The sequence below is a fragment of the Sipha flava genome, unplaced genomic scaffold (genome assembly GCF_003268045.1).
Source record: "Sipha flava isolate LNK unplaced genomic scaffold, YSA_version1 48843_pilon_pilon, whole genome shotgun sequence".
Taxonomy (NCBI): Eukaryota; Metazoa; Arthropoda; class Insecta; order Hemiptera; family Aphididae; genus Sipha; species Sipha flava.
Window position 1 is genome coordinate 27,566 of NW_020273294.1, and position 19,438 is coordinate 47,003.

Sequence of the window (19,438 nt, forward strand, 5' to 3'; positions counted from 1 at the left end):
ATAAAAACGATTATTATAGACTTAAATTTTTCCTTACATAGCTATGTAAGGAAAATTTTCTAAATGTACCTATGCATAGGTATATTTAGAAAAAATAATAAATATAAATTACAATATTACGAAAACGTGTGCTGAAAATACTGAAATATGTATCAGAATAATCCATATGTACTTTTTCAATAATACATGAGAAACATATATTTCCAGGGGCTATATTATTATTATTATTATTATTATTATTATCATATTATTATTATTTTTTTACTATTTTTTTTCTACCAAATATCTTTTTATTAATTATAAACGTGAATTGAGTGCAAATTAAACTTGATTGCAATAGCTTGCAGTTTATTCCAATAAAATCCCCTATGAAATATTAAATACCATTGACACCAATCACAAAACGATCTCAAATAAATTAAGAGAAGTAATTATATCATTGAACATTGTAAGAGAATAATAGTATTAACTTAATAAAATGTTTAGAGTATACTTCTTTATTAAGTACAATTTATTTAAAACATCACCACATACTCAAAACGAAGTTGTATGGTTCATTGTTTTTTAAACATATACATTTAAATAGTAAAAATGCCTAAAAAAAATGAATTGTATGACATATTTATATTAACTTCAGTGGTACCGTGTCCATAGATAGTGATCTCTTTTGATGTTATAGATATTTGACAGCCGCCTCATAGTTTGGTGTCTTATTTCACGATCAAACCACACAAGGATCTTAAAGATCAAATTTCTAACCAAGTTTTTAATTTCAAGTGCCGTTTCGACCTATTCTTATTATAAATATAAAAAAAGTAGCTATAATGTTAGTTTTTAAGCTGGGCTACTGAAAAAGTATAATTCGTTTAACTTGTTGAAGAATTATAAAATAAAGCATTTAACGTTAATTTAAAGTTTAAATTCTAAAAAATAAATAAATACTATTACATTAAAGTAAGAACTAGATATATAAAAATATTTTAAACTAATTTACAATCGATTATTTACATGCTATTGAATTCTATTGAAGTCTTAAATAGATTAATTAAATGTCATGTTTTACGTATTAGTACAAAATAACTTTACGTCAGTTAACTTCTGACACATTTTAAATTTTCATATGTATAGGGGTGAGAAACGATCTAAGAAATAGACACTAATTACACCATATGTTTAAAGTTGGCTCAACAGTGATACATTCGGTCGTAGATACGTATATTATTAGCGGCGGAAATACTGTGTAAAGATGAGTAGTTGAACTATTTGGGGCAAGTTACAAATTATTAATATTGCTTACAGTTACTTTTATACGAATTGAGTTTTATTTTTACTCAGCTAAATTAAAATATATGACTAGTTTCACTTTGAAAATATATAAAAATAAATAATACCGACATTATTACACCAAACCACATGTTGACACAAAAAGAAAAAAAAAACGATAGACAGAGATTGTTAAAAAAAAATACTGAACTACTTGAAATTGAAAGTATAAACTATAGTATTCAGCTCCCTATTCCATTTTCAGTATGAATTCGAAAAAAAACAGTAAAGCTATTTATTTTGAACAGACAAGAATAACAGTTTTTTGGATCCAATGAAAAATTTGTTGATTTTAATAATGTTGTAATTGTAATAATTGTTGAAAACAATCCAAAACATCTAGACTAAAAAATAAAATACTGCAACTTGTCCGGATGTTATATAATATATAAATGCTTTCTTTAAATGCCCCACAAAGAAAGGAAAATGTACTTTTCTATAATGTATTGATTATAACAACATTTAGCATAATGATAAAATCGAGACCTAACAGGTGGAGTAGGTCATATCGTTTACCATGTACCTAAGATCAAACTCTCACGATCTGCTACATTAAAACTATGTCATTAATGTCTTAACACGTATTTAAGTAGGTACATATTGTTATCGTTATTATTATTTTGGTTGGGATATTTCATAAGAAAATAGACTGTTCAACAATTCCACCCACCACGGCAGCCACGTCGGTGTATAGTATAATATAATATATACAGTCGAAGAAACGTTATATCATTCCGACAGCAGGAACGGTGACGATGACGGTGGTAATCGTGCGGGCGGCTATTTCCGTCGCAGACACTTACACACGGTCGCCAAGTCCAAACTTAGCGCCACTCACGCACGCGCATAACCGGTGAAACCTGCGAGAACTTGTGTGCCTCGTATAATTACAGATTTTTCGTCATTGTTACGGGAACATATATCCGTACATAACTGGACTACAGTGATAATCATAATAACGAATATGAAGACACCTACCCTGCACCTAACCTTAGGTACATTAGTGTGCTAAATTAGACTTCAACAAGTTATGAATATGTATAGGTACTCCGAAAACTTAAAAAGGCTTAGATTGAAGAACGTAGTACCTACTTTGTAGTAGAGCGATTTAGAAGAAAATCTTGATAATAAGGTAATCATTTTATAGTACAAAAATATGTTTATATATTACATACATAAATTTATCACGGATATTTTATATATTTTTTTTTATAAAATAACCATCATAAATAATTGTACTACCTTGTCGAATAAAACTTTTTTGTAGTCCATAAACGTCCAGCAATCAACAATGATCAATAAAAAAAATTTAGATTATCACATACTATAGTACATATTATTTATATTTTGTTCATTTCATGTAGTTTATAGATGATTGCAACATTTTAATAAAAACGACAATTTAAACGGTATATTAAACGTTAAAGCCGTTAATGTCTATTTTATTAAAAAAAAAAAAAACAGTTTTGATTGATTATAAATTTATAACTTTTTGTTTAATATTAATTACAATTATAATAAACAGTAGCTGTTATCTGTTTTGTGATTACCAAATCACCGTTTGGTCCTGAGGTCAATTATTTAATATCCATTGATTTATCAGATAACTAAACAAAATATATTTTATCAATTTATAAAATAATAATATAACGTATAATACTGAAGTAAGCTAAGATTTAAATTTAAATTTTAATATATAACTATAACTTGTAATGTTTAGACATGGTAAACAGGTATAGTTTAGGTTATTTTACTAAAGATACTAATGATGTCTTATATGATATTAATGAGTTTTTAATACTATTTAATGAGTATAAATGTTTTGAGTTCTTACTGTAGGCATATACCAATTTGATGTATAGTATAACTCTTATATATTTAAAAATGTACAATAAAACTAATAACAGAAACAGCAAAAATGAGCCAATAAGTAAAGTGAAGGGCGAGGCCTATTTTACCTACACCTTAACCTTATATGGAGTGCTCCATGTGGCCCCCGATTGACCTTCGCAAGACACCCACTTATGTAAGCCAAACATGAATGAACACCAAAACTTTCTACACGGTTTTGAAGAAACATACGTTATTTGCAAATCGAGTATTTGTTACATTAATTGTACACGGATAGTTGGCATTAATCATATTTTTCGTTAACTAAATATACCTGTTTATTATTGTGTATAATACAAATTTTAAATTATAGGCAACAACGATCTTTAAAAAACTTAAAAATTTAATAAATCTTAAAAAACTAGGAATTAATTACCTTTTAAATATGGATTTGCTTTTAAAAAAAGATCGTTAATTTTTAATCATAAAAAACTAATTAGTTAAAAGATTTTAAAAATAATTTTAAGTTTGAAATTTATATAGGTACCTATTAATTTTAATTTATTTAAAACTTAATATTTAGTTCACATATGATTGCATTACAATTTTGAGTAATACATGAAAGCAATCTATTCGTAGATACTGATGTGACTTTTAACATTTTTTGGATCTGTGATAAAGCTTATAAGGTTTTATGTAACACTTATTATGTCCTTATTATCTTGAAATTTCAGCTGTCCTAAACAAAAAAATAAATATATACATTGAACACTCATATTATATCTATAGCTACATTTCCTAATTTCATCGAATTACAAAATAAAATCGCTGATTGTAGGTACCGCAAGGTGATGATACATACTACATTTATCACGATTTTTCTTAGTCCATCAATGTTATTAAAATAATGATTTTTGTCATTAAGTAAACATTAACAATAACTAAATCTGATGGATTTTAATCAATGCCAATATTTGCGATTTTTTCATATCTAAACAGCATTACAAGTAAATGAACGGCACCGAGTAATTCGCGAAGAAACATCTTAATATAAATTAATCATAGATGAAATATCATATTAAATAATATGACTATTTCATCTAAAAAATCGTATTCTTGGTATAATATTAAAATGTTCAAAACATTTATCAATTTATTAAATTATAATAAATTAATAATATTACTAAACTCAAATAAACGATAAATATTACATTATAAGAAAGTCATATTAATTTTAATACTTTTTTCATTTTTTGATATTGAAAGTGTATTTTTTAAATTATATACATTTTCAGGTGATTACAAGACAAAAATCAAATGCATTTAGCGATATAATTGATTTTTTTTATATTAAATTCAAGGGGTGTTTATTTTACGCTTTATAATTATGCATAATAACCTTATAAAATGGATATGACCTACGCAATTGTACAACCCATTAAATATTTCTAGACAAAATGAAAAAAATATTAGACAATAGATAAAGAGAAAAATAGTAAAAAAAAGTTCAATTTTAGAATCAATTATTTCAATAATTAATACCAATATAAAACGACAGAATTAAATACAAAACCTGTTCGTTGTTATAAAAACAATTTAAATAGGTAAAAACAGTTTCAAACAATTTTAATTATTTTTCATATAGCAAATTTAATATTGAACTTCTAATTAATAGATTAATTTTAAATCTAACTTTAATAATTTTTTTAGATAATCACTGTGTTTTTATTATAATAGAATTTAACAGTATAATAAATTATGTACAAACATTGTTCTTGCAGATAATTGTCTTAACTTATAGGATGTTTTTAAAATAACACTGAAAGCTATTTTATAAGAAAATCACTATTATTATTGTTTAATACTTGACGAAATAATTAACAGGTTTGTAGAGTACTACCTAATTTAAATAGGATTAATCAATGTTTTTGATGAATTTTTCTTGTCAACCCAAACAGGTAAAATATAATTAGTAATTACTTACCGATATTTACACCTATTAATTGAATACCTACCTAGATTCTGTAGAAGTGATTTAGAAAAAAAAAAACAATACTTAGGGTCAGGGTCATTCTATCTCGCCCACATGACTTCCAGGCGTTAATTGTAGATTGAAAATAATTTCTGATTACAATCATATCGCAATGAAATGAAGGGGGGAAGTATTGGAACCAGTTTTTTTCTTCGATATTGTATTATATTCATACATACGTTCAAGTTATTATACATACACATTTCAACGGGTTTATATAGTAAAGAATTACAGTAAGTAAACGAGATATTTTTTTTCGTCGTCAGATATAAAATCACATTTACCTTTAGAGTACTATAATATTATTCGGTAGAGTGTAAAATTTTTATAACTTAAGTTGTCATATGTCCTAATCGATTTAATCATCTGTAGATTATATTGTTCTAGCACAAGCGATGGGTAGTATACAGATCATAATCTTTGAGCGTACAATCACAGTGAATAATGTTGTACAGAGAGAATCGATATAATAGTGAATCAAATACAAATGGTTTATGAAGCTTATTTATTACATTTGCAATTAAAATACGTTTATTTATATTAGATAAGAATATATGTTTATATTACAATTAATTACAAATGTATTTGAATATAATTTTCAATTATCATTATTAATAATCTTCGGAAATGCTCTATAAATTAATTTAAAATTACATTTTCGTACAGTTAATACCTACTTTTAGTAAATAACTGTCTCATATAAGTATAACAGATAATAAATAAATTATAAAAATTATTATTTAATGAACGAAAAATTAAGTTGAGTAAACAAATGTTCTAAAAATGCTGAATTAAAATATCTCGAATAAAAACCTAAAATAAAATAAGTCTTATAATTCATAAAAAAAAAAAAAAAAAATGAATTATTAATTTAAAAACATATCATAATTTCATGTTTCAAACGTTACTTATAGAATAAAAAAAATATGAAAAATAAACCCAAATACTTAAACCAACCACGAAATATCATTATTTGTAAAATATCCGATGTGTATAAACGTCATTATTGTTATATAAAAAAACCCTGTATGTAATATATTTGTCAACGTATGTACAGTCTCCCTGGGAAAAGATTTTTTTTGGGTGACTCGTCCTATTGGACAATTAATGAAAATAATGTGTTTTCCGTATATCGCGTGTGCAAAACGTGTGGGTTTCGGATGGAGAGCGGCTTACGACCACCGGTGCACCGCGTGTGCGTGGGTTTAGATTTTACGGCGCTCCCATGCCCATATGGTTTGTTTACAGCAGTCACCGTCGCCAATATAACCATTATTTCCCGACATTCTAAGAAAACCGTATGTCCGACCCTAGATATCCGTGTAGACTCATCCCCTAACAAATTTTACGCTACACACATGGGGTCTAAGAAATGCAGCAAAACTACACTACTATAACAGAATATAGAGCGCACAAGGGTATAAATATTCCACCACTTTTAGAATATGAAGCATCGATTATATGATATTACTCAATAATACTTATTATTATAAATCATGGATCACCAAGAACCATTATCGTTGAAATACATTTATGTATAAAAACTAATAAAACATATACAAAACTACTAATACACATTTTATACTTATTTATAATTCGCATGGTTATATATTTTAGTATATAAATTAATGTAATCCTCATATCATTTTAAACACTTTTTATAAATGTTGGTAGTTTACATTTACGTATTAATCACATATCTTATATTCTTAACTCATAATACTATTAAATTTGAATTCGTGATTTACTCATTTTTAATTCATTTAATAATAATGATTTCGGTAAATGATAATATAAAAAAAACTATTAATATTAAATTTCTAATACTTCTATTATTCGTACATGTTTTACATAACTTTAAACCTGAAACTTTATAGTTTATGTTAAAAAATTAATAATATTTCAGAATTTAGTAAAATCAAAATTTATAGTAATGATTAATATCATAACTCCGTCATAAAAACATGGGTGTGATACTATATAGTCATTAGCGAACAACTACATCATTCCTAATTGGTCTTTATTAACAAAACTGATGACATTTCAAGCTGAGCTCGTGTCAAACGTATTTGGGTCAACTTAAAATGTCAAGGCCGATAGGGCATTTTAATGATGGAAATATTCAACATGGATCCATATGTGCCAGATGGTTTGTAAATATGTATTTATACATATACTAAGATGTCATTTTTTTTCTTCGAAATTCATGTTGATAGACATAGCCGATTTCCGTGTAAATGCAAACTTATGTAGGTGTGTGTCCGTGGGTTAGCCGTGTATTTAAATATATTATGCAAGTGTGGTCAGAAGAATTATCCGGTTTTGTTAGCAGTAGAATTAGACTATTGGAAGGTGTATATTATACGAATAACTTGGCAGCTAGTACTAACTGTTTTAATGTGATTTACGAGAGTGATTTAAAATGTATTTACTGTGATTAGTCATTATACAAAACGTAAATTAAAATTGATTGAAATGTTATATGTACCTAGTAAAATAGTATATTTAGTACACATACTCATGTATATATAAATCACAAAAAATTACCAAAAAAAAAAAAAACACAAAATATAAGTATTTGTTTAAAACCCATTATTATACGTATATATTATGTTTACCATTGTCCTTCTATTTTACTCGACTATACAAGAAGAAATATAAATATGTTTTCAATTATAATAAAGTATGACCCGTTTTTTCCTGTTATTACCAAAGGGTCTAACTGAATAATACAACGTAAACACGTGCATGGTAATAATAATATCCGTCCTTTTTCTCTTTAAGGTTTTTGAAATAGAATGAATAGGTTTAGGTAAAAATTCTTGCATCAGATTATCATTTATATAAACTGTTGTCATAAAAATAATCCTTAAACCCATAGAATTAACTACTGAAGAAGAAATTTAATTATTTCCCATTTGAATTTCTAACGTATGTAAATATATGAAAATTCATTATTTTGGTACTGTTAAAAGTAAATCGTATCCGTATTAAATAATAAACATCAAATCAATTAAAACTAATCCAGAATGTTTTTAATATCTTAACTAATTAAAAAAAAATATATATATATTAATAACATTAAATTAATTATTGTTTGAAATGTATATAAATAAATATTTACTCGAATGTACTTACATTAAAATTTTTAAATTATTTCAGTTCGTATAAAATTTCTTTTTTTCAAATAAAAATGTACATTTTAACATAAATATAAAACAAAAAATGTTTGCCAAAAGTACATTTACTCTAATATCCATATAATAACAATCCACAAAATATTTTATAGTCGATCCATTCAGTTTTTCTGCACTCTTTACTCTTAAATATCCACAAAACTCAATGCCCAAACATTTGACACTACACATGACTCTTTTATTTTTATTTTTTAACAGTTAAATGTTATAAGAATTATCTGAAACTTGTCAAAGATATACGAATTTAAAAATTGTCCAATTTTAGGCTCAATTCCAAGACCCAAAGAATTATAAAATTTATTCAAACCAAAATCAAGTTAATGGATGTATTTGTATGTAATCTGTGTAATTAGAGTTATATAATATGAGTATGCCTATCATCATAAGTTTTTTTTTGTACATTTTCATACTACTGGAAGTCATTGACATGTATTTATATTGATGTGTCAGTTTATTGTTTCACCTGCGTGATGCAAAAAAAATGTATATGAATTTATTTATAGTAAAATGGAATATTCATTTGCATTCGTTTGTGAGTTGAATTCCAAGCGTCATATGTTGTTAATATATTTCCCATTGTACAGATCAAATAAGTAGTTGAGCGATTTCAAAACTTTTTTTCTTGTTCATATATTTTTAGTCCAGTATTCATTTATTAAAATCAAACAGCCGGTTTTTACGTACGTTATATTGACAACAATAAAATGAGCATAAGTAAACTCATAACGAATAATTGATACAGGCCCCAACTACCTCAACCTCATCAGTAACCTATTGAAGCAGTATGCTACTATTTTCTACCCCTCTATACACACTAATGGGTTCTCCTAGCTTATATTTCAATCAAAGACGGTGATGGATGAGAATATGGACCAGCATGTGTGTATGGAATTTTACTAGCTAATGATTCAAAGAGGCATATGAACAAAATATAATAATGAGTGGCTTCACAAGGTGACTAAACATCTGATTTTTATTAGCTTATAAATCGGAAAAAACTAAGTTAATAATTAATAATTATAAATTTGATATCGTTGATAAATTTATAATAAAGATAATTAAGTGTATTCCGTATAATATAACGGATATAAAATTCAATGTTTTATTTATATTATTTGTAATTAAATTTTAAAATACTTGACTCTTAAATAAGTATTTAAGCAATTTGATCTGAAGACGCCTTATTATGTATTGGTATAATAATTATAACGAGTATGTTTAAATACATTTTAAAAAATATCAACAATCTAAATTTACATTTATTTACTATATCTTTGTTAAAATTTGTTTTGCTAAATCGTATTATAATAACATCTGCCTACCTAAATCAATATCTTTGATAATATGGATTTACTACTGACGCTACTGATTAAAATAACATTTTAAATTTAAATTTAGACTTCAGCTATACGTATTATGTTTAGAAAACTTCATTAAAAATAATCAAAAACTATATCTACAAGAACTAATAATATTTTCTTTAGGTTAAAAACAACATCATAGTCGGTTGCATAATACTAAGTGTTGTGAAGTACTTTGAGTTTTAAAGCCATCGTACATCCTGACAAGAAGTGTTGACAGTGACGAGAACAATATTTAAATTTAAACGTATACAATTTTAAAAAAAATTATTTAAATTCAAGTGATGGTTTGAATAATATTAGTTGGTGCATTGCAGGACTGTTATAGAACAAGTTTAATAATGTACAATAATATTAAATCGGAAGTACTATACTGGAGGACTTGTTATCTATGTAGTAAAACGTAATTTAAATTCTTATGTATATATATATATATAGTATAACATACATACGACCACCTTGATTTTATATATTTATTATAGTTCAGTGTAGAAAAATCACTTATTATCAAATAAAAACGTATCGTTGTCTACGAATTTAAATGCACGTGCCATTTGCTTGAGTAATAAAAAATGTCGACTGATTAAAAATCAAAATATTACCTATAAAACTATGCGATATTTTAAAAAAATAAGCTACAAACATTTTATTTTTCAATATTTTAGTCATAATATTATTTTGTAGAAATATTATATTAATTTATTATTTTTTCTTACTACATACTTATATTTACATCCTATATATAATTTTCTTCGATTATATTTCTTTAAAACTATCACTAGGTCAATTAGTTTTTACTAAAATTGAACTATTTAATTTTAGAATTAGGTTAGTGCGTTTTAGGTGAAACTCATATATTTATAAATAAATAAATATGTTTATTTCTAAAGGAAAAAAAATTATAAAATTACCTGTTATTCAATATTTAATATTTCAATTTTATTATTTAATGATAAATTAATTTTATAAGTTATATATAATACAAAGTATAAATAATGTGATCATTTTAAAACTATATTGCTACAATACTTGGTAATTAAATAAATAAGTACACAATATTAGTATATAATATTGATTTATAAAATGAACTCCATAAAACTAATTTAAAATCTATACAGGTATTAAAAATCATACTTAACTAAATTAAAATTGACAATAGATTTCTCAAACATAATTTCTGTATTATTTGGTGCCACTATGCCTATCATTATTATAATAGTTAAAAGTAAAATAATAATCGATTATAAATATGAATACATATATCTGCATATATAAGTAACTCCCTTTATTTTACTCCATAGTCTATTGACATGAGTCCAGTGTGTTCAATTATAATAAATATTCAACTGGCGACGTTAGAACGGAAACAAAAGACGTCGGCGAGATGTTCCAAGTCGTATCCATAATATTATTTAAGTGGTACAGTTGAAAACGACTTCTTTACAATTGAACAATGATATTATAAAATAAAAAATGAATAAAAAACTGCCATTATGTTGCATTAACTCAATACGATCGAGTGTGGGTATCGTATATGGACAATATAATAATAAAAGTGTTTATAATTGCAAGTCATTCGTGATGTGTCAATATGAAAGTGTCAATTGAAATGACAACGGTTTTTTCTAAGCTAATGGAACGTAACAGTTGGTCCAGATGACGCCTTTAGTATGAGGTTATAAATAATGAAAATAAACAAGGAAATTTCAAGTGAAAGTACCTTTTTTATTTTATCTCGCCAAAAATTATAACTGAAACCATAAAATTCAATAGACATCGCTTAATAATTGTTGGAAGCAATTTTTTTTAGTTGGGATTGGACAAATTTTATAGTAAAATATAGATACACAGATACTTAGACTTTGTTTATTGTTATTATTAATATCTGTTAATTGTTTATTAGGATATTTATAGTAATGATGTACCATCGTACAGTCAACAATGATATAAATAAAGTTATGATTCGGCATAAAAACCAAGACCAAACACAAATTTTTTGTATATACATTATGATTACAACAATTTCGCAAATAATGATATCATAACAATGATATTAAGTTGATGACTGTATATAATTTATTGCGATTATTGATCATTTCATGAACTTGAAATTATTTACCCAATATGTAAGCATTAACAATAAATTGTTTATATTATTCATTAATTAGACAATTTACTAGTACAACATTTGTATAGAATGTATTATATCGCTGTAAACATATATGGTATATAAATATCATGTATACGAGTGTATTTGTATAGATTTAATTTTATTTATAGTGAAATAAATACAGTAAACATAGACAAATTGTGATTAAATTTATTTTAGGCGTTATAAAACTAAATTGTTCATAGAAGTTAATATTTAAGGTGTAGTGTGATGCAGTGGTCATACAGCTATAATGTGCAGTCACCAGTTCGAACCCGGCTTCGTGCAAAAAAAAAACATTCTACAGAATTAATTCTGTAATCTCTCTACTGTACCATATTTCTGGTTGCTCTATTTCCTGCCGGACCAACTTCATTGATAGTGATGTTAACACACATGATATATTCTCTACTTAGAAATGAGGGTACAGTGCTATACTACACTTTATCCTCCAAAGTGAAAAATATGTCGACAAAGTCCTCTAACGGTCGTTTAAATGGGGGAAAATAAAAGTTAATATTAGAGACGGTCTTATTCTTTTAATTAACTATAATTGAAGTTATGCTAAAAATCACACAATGGAATAATATGCATTTAACTTCCTCCTAACATATCGTAATCCACATCTAAATACGACAATAATATTAATGTATAAGAATGAACATTAAGCACTACTTATAATATTGTATCTAATACATACAAGTAAAAAAAACCAAAATATTAATTAATTTTATTAAATAACTAATTATGAATTATTATTTTATAAAATATTTTTATAATAAATATTATATACAATGAATAATTGGATTTTATGAGTCATGAAATATATGTTATATGAATTATCATTTTGCTAACTCGAATGATATCATATCACATATTCAAATGCATATCCATAAAATGTACTTATTTTTAACACAGTACTATGTAACTAACCATACAATAAAATATAAATGTGCAATACATTATCTTGCAACTTAAATATTTTTTTCTAATTCAATCAGCAAAACATACGATATTAAATTATCTTATTGAAATTATAAATCACAATTCATTCTATTGCACGTAATTTTTAGATATATACCTTTGTTTCGTATAAAGTTTACAATTCATATATTTTATTTTATACATAATAAATAACAAGAATATTAAAGGTCTTGGAATAGTAAACCACAAGCAAAATGTCATTGTATGCCCTATGAGAAAGTGTATCTCTACTCATATGTACAACATGCAAATGCAATAATTTGTTTTAAATGTCAATACAATTATTCTACAAAACATTTACCATACAAATTAAAAAGTAAATTAGATATCACGTAGGGTTATACACTTTTAACTAATAAGTTTAAAGTTCTACGTTTATTATTACAAGTAATATATACTTCGATATACTAGATATCAAAATTAAATCTACATTTACTTTGTATAGTTGGATTAAACAAAACAACGTACCATGATCGTCCACGTTCTTTGTGTTGAGCTACACTAAACCCGAACATGGACCCTTCTGGCCCTTGGTGCCTAATGCAATTTTTAACGTCCACATTGAAACCAAGCACTGTGCAACACAATGCAGTCAATAGTAGAGCGTACAAGGGACGTGATGACGGTAGAGTCATCTCAATTTGCTATGCACGTCCCGTGGTCATAATACACACGTGTTTATCATTTGGACCCTGAAAGCAATTGTAAAAAAAGGATAAATACATTTTAAAATTTAAAATAAAAATTGTATACATATACATATACATATATATATATATATATATATATATATATATATATATATATATATATATATATATATATAATAATTTATTTTTGTAATCTATTGTTGTAAATCCATGCGTAATAGTAAGATGTATATCTCTATATAAGGTGTGAAATAGTAGTTATAAGATAAACAAATACACGCGTGCAGACGACACGCATGTACGATTTACACAGCACTCACGATTTCAGTCTGGTTTGCAAAACTGATATCATTGAACACATCGAAATGCATTGGTTGCAAACTTTTATATATTTATCATATTATTCTATAATATCATATTAAACAATCCGAGTTTACCACCAAGCATACAATATTTGATGGCATATAGATAATTTAGTTTTCAAAATCTATATTATTAAATGATTTATTATTTTACGAAATTCATATATTACGCATTCGTTTTTAACTAATAAAACAATACAAAGACATTTTTTTAATTTAAATTATTTAAAAAACCACTATCAGTATATGTTATATACTATTGCATTCAGTGGCGTAGTTACGGGTGGGTAGGGGGGTAAGGGGTTTCCACCCCCAGATTTTTTTTTAATGATATTTAATTATAATTCATTAATATTTACATACACATATTATATTAAAATTATATTTTCATTTTGCTATGATAAAGTATATATTAAAAAATTGAGTAGCAAAATAATTTTCATTAAATACAGGACATATTAATAATATCATTTTAAATGTAATATTATTACATAGGACCTCGTATTAAGATATACTAAGAATATTATGAATTGACTCTTAAACACCCCTCCCCCCTTCCAGAAAAAAATTGTATCTACGTGACTGATTGGATTCCATTAATTGATTCGGAGATCAATTCACCAGAAGATAAAGATAATATGTACCTATTTGTTTTCCAAGTGTTTTTATTTTAAATTAAATATAGACATTTAACATAATATATGTACCAAAAAATATAATTTTGATTAAATCAGAAAATATAAAAACGCACTATAAATGCAATTTATAAATAATTATTCTTTGAAAAAAGATTAAAAAACTTGATGGATTCTAGATAAAATTATAAATTACCAGATGCATACTATGGTATATAAAATGATTAGCATGACCAATCAAAATGCGTAATTCCAAATTAAGTAATAAATATGCATTCAATGCACTTGGGTGTGGATAATATTGAATAACCTTGAAATTTAATGTATATGTACTGCCTACTTCACTTAATTATAATATATAAATATAATTTGATCAATTTTGTAAGCTATATATGCTTTTTACAAGAACAGTTTGGAAAAATAATAATTATTTATTTTTTAACTTTTTCAATTAAGAAATAGAAATTAAATCAATTAATTAATAGAAAATACTTAACAGTTATCTTCGTAGAAATAAAAACGTATTACAATATATTTGAAGTCTAGCATAAAATTCATATTTGATATTACTTAAGGACATAACTTTGTTAAGTAACTAACACTGTTTTTTTTACCATTTTGATTTCAGTTATATGAGTTTAATAAAACATCAATAATTTGTATGAGAAATAGATTATTTCTTGTATTACTAATTCACAGTTAATTACATCAGATGTCTTGTATACACTTGACAAGTATAAGGCTATAGTATACTTGTACATTTTATAAATATTTGTTAATCACCAATCAATAATATTGTTGTGTCTAGTAGTCAAAAACCGCACAAACTTATGCGTCATCGTAATATACCTATACAGAAAATCACTTGTTATGACAGCTCATACAACTACATCTATTATAGTATGAGTGCGTGTATGTGCGAGTTCCTAAGATATGTATACATATATATATACATATTGTATAATATTATCCGTACATATCATACATATTAGGATATATATCAATGCACGTACATATAGAAATATGGATGATTCAGACGAGTGCACTTGTATATGATACGAATAGAGTTCATTACGAAAACAAAACCACGGGCGACGACGACGGCGCGCAACAGCCAGCCGGTCATGGTTGCAAGTAAAGAGAGGATATAGCTTGTAAAACACGTTTTACGTGACAGAGATCGCTGGCAGTCGATCGAGAAAAAAATATATCCGCTAGCATCTCGCGAAAACGTGTGTAAGGCAGCGGCGACGCACAATATTTCCATATTTACCGAAGAAGTGCACATTTCATTCCCACGGGCCATGTACAGCGATTGTTATCTCTCTACCTATAATCCCGTACCCGCAGGGACCGCTACGTGCACGTCGATCAGACGTGCATAATAATAGCTGTAATGATAGTTCATAATAATAATAAAATATGTATGGTAAAGTTGTTGTGATCAATGTGAAGTATAACGGAGAAAACGACGAAGGTGCGTGACAAGCAAGTGTCGTGAACTACTATTCCGGAAAACATGGGTAGGTAATCCCGACTCCGGTTTTGCAACACTCACAAGAATTGATCAACTATCAGCTGCTATACATTAGATTTACTGTCGGTAATGTATTATTTTATTACTCATTGTGATGGTCACTTAATGAACAAATACGTATTGTATTCGTACATTTATGCTATTGTTACGAAAATGTGATTTACAATATGTTGATTTACAGTCGTTTACAATAAAATTAATGAATCAAAAGTTAAATTAATTGTATACAATTTAACTAAATCTACCGTACTTAACAAAGACAACGTTAAAAATATAAAACTAGGATAATATGCATTGTACAAGCAAACAAATATGATTATAAGTAATAAAAATTAATATCCAACTCTTGACATTTTATATTATAAAGAGAACTTTTTGTCTTTGTTAAGAATCATATTTCCGTTATAATAACTTCACGCGTTATTACATTAAATCATACTTCACTGTAGGTGTACTTCCCACGCATTCAATAACATAAATATTTCTAAGACCATGTATGGTACGGTGTTCAATATATTTTCAAAGTTATTTTATTTATGTTTCTTTTCAATAGATAATTATTGACATTACATTAAAACTTAATAAATAAATATAAAATTAAATGTCTTAACAACTAATTGAGAATATATGAGTATATGGCAATCGATCAATTTTTAACTAAATCGATTTAATACAAATTATTGGTAATTTAGTAGTCATTTAATTTATACAACTCCTTTAAACCGTATGGAATATGGGCACTTGGCTTTCTCGAAGACATTTTTTTTGTCGTGAACATGAAACTTCCAGTACATTACCTCTAAAACATTTGTTATCAACTAGAAAATATATGAGGCTTCTTATTTCAATTAACATTTAAAATAATAGACAATTCCTTTCGGATATGCTTATATTTCATTCATGATTACTAGTACAGTTTGGTCATTTTGGCCAAGCTCTCATTTTGGCTTACATCCATTTCGCAAAGATCTAAATTTAAAACGTGACTCAACTTGTCCACGAACATAAGTCTACGAGTCTAACGGCCAGAACACCAATGAAAATACAAAATCTGAATGTTAGAGTATATACTAAATATTGGAAATAGTTATAGTATGCTTATTCATATGGTATTGTACGAAACCTTGAAAGTTGAAAAATATATTTTACATTCCAAAAGGAAAAATAGTATTTTAAAATACCAAATAATAACAACTTAACCATTCCAGTCATATCATTATTTAATGAATAATCTATTATTAAAAGTAAATTTAAAAAAGAGACAGGTGTGATTCCACAGCTGTTAACATGTGTACGCCCAATTTGGTGTGCAATACATTCTTTTTTTCGTAGACATCAAATTCTTTCAGACGCCAGAACTCGATTGTCATCGAATTATAAACAGATAATAAATTTAGTTCAGGAAATAAACTAACCTATATCATAAATGTTTTGTTTGTCGTTTCAAATAAAGTAAAGTGATAAATATGTATAATATAACATAACAAAACCTAAAAAACATTTTAGTCAAAAACATTACGTAACCGTAACATTCAATATCAAAACCTATTAAGGTATAATATATTACCTATACGTTTTATACTAATATTACGAAATAATCATCTTAGAAATAAAAGTAAATAAATAAAATAAAAATGTTCGAGTTTTTCAAATCTATATTCTATACCTACTCGTATATTATATTACGTCATCAACACTAATTTTAATTAATTATCTTTACCAATGATCATAAGCAAAAATGTATTTAAATGTATGCATTTAGTCGTGGATATTATGATTACTGAGACTGGGAACTAGTATTTATTTGAAACTAATGTTGAGCGACTCTATTTCAAATTAGAGATATCAGAAATATGTTTCATAATTTTAAGAAGTCAAATACATACATAACTATATTTTTAATTTGTATGTATACTTAAAAATGTTATGTCTAAAAGTTACTTTGTTTCTTAACTTTTAAATTCTTTAATAATACATATTAAATATTCAGAAATTATCAAAAATATCAATGAAATTTAACATTATCTGTGCGTAAATTTAACAGGATGTCACTCGAAGTCATTGCCTACCGTATTTAAAATATTTTTAGATTTATAAATGTATAATATAAAAAAAAAGATGGTAAATTTCTAATTTTGGCGTATTATTCTTGATATTTTTTTTTATTTTATATATTTTTGATCATTGTAGTATTTTATTATATAAGAATATAGAAATAATTGGCATTTGAGAATTCTAAAAACATTCACAAATTCTAGTATAATATACGTATTTCAGTGCTTCAATTTATGAATTCTTGAAAGGATTAACTTAAATGGTTTAAATAATTTCTCAATATTCATAAATTTATAATAATAGATTGATATGAATTTTTGTGTACATTATTAACTGAGCGATGAATATAAGTTTTGTTTACAGTGACTATACTTCCATTCTTATACAAGTCTTTTCTCATATAAGAATAGGATCCAATTTCTTAAGGATACCGTAGGCTGTTTAAGTAACAATAAATCAATTTGAGATTTTTAGGTATCTACCTAACCGTAAGCGAGTGATGTATTCGATAAGAAGCTCCATACTTAACATTTGACCTAATCGTGACCAACACAATATTACCCCGATCGGTGGATGGTGTACTTGCAATGCTCAACAACGGGTATTTCTCCACACTCCACGCTAACTGCACTTCTATACAATGTATAGTATAAATAGATACTAAATACAGCTATAAAATATCTATAATCCTCTAAACTATTAATTGTAATACGATCACATATATGAAATATATGTTGTGCTTTGCATTATATTTAGCTTGAATATGTATGTAAAACAATTATGATGGACAAAGAATGTTTAAGATTTGGAAACTATTGTCAATATGTTTTTCATTAATTTACATCTTGTAATAATTCATTCAGTAATGTTCCGAAATTCTACTTTTAAAAAATTGATGCATATATTATTAACATGAAATTATGTAATATTTTTTTAAAATTTTGATGGAATTCTTAAGACAGTTTACCAAAAAATGGAAACTCAATATATATTTTTCATATTTTACTTTTGAAATTAATTCAAATTATGAAAATACTACGTACCTACAGCAAATATACTTGGATAATAAATTATTACTAAAAATAATAAGAATACTTGCATGCCTATATAATGTCCATCAAAACAAGTTGCAGGAGTTTCATGGAAGAAGTTAATTCTTAAGCTAGAATTATGTATGTTATATATTATATATATTATCTGTTATTTGTTACGAAAACGGCCAACGTCAAAAAAGAACAGTATTGGCAAGTATAATTTTAAAATAATTCTAGAGTTTATGTATTCTACATTAGACTTTTGGGACGTTGATACTTACATTTATTT

The 19,438-nt window shown here is 25.9% G+C and overlaps 1 protein-coding gene across 1 annotated transcript in view; it reads right to left on the minus strand.

The window, feature by feature from the left end:
• Positions 1–19,438, minus strand: part of LOC112689965 (integrin alpha-PS2-like) — a gene marked incomplete at its 3' end in the record, with an annotated part of 49,730 nt that overhangs the window by 27,549 nt on the left and 2,743 nt on the right. Inside the window, exon 2 of the mRNA XM_025563851.1 lies at positions 13,345–13,568. Coding sequence (XP_025419636.1) covers positions 13,345–13,511 — 167 coding nt within the window. The remainder of the gene's footprint in view (positions 1–13,344; positions 13,569–19,438) is intronic.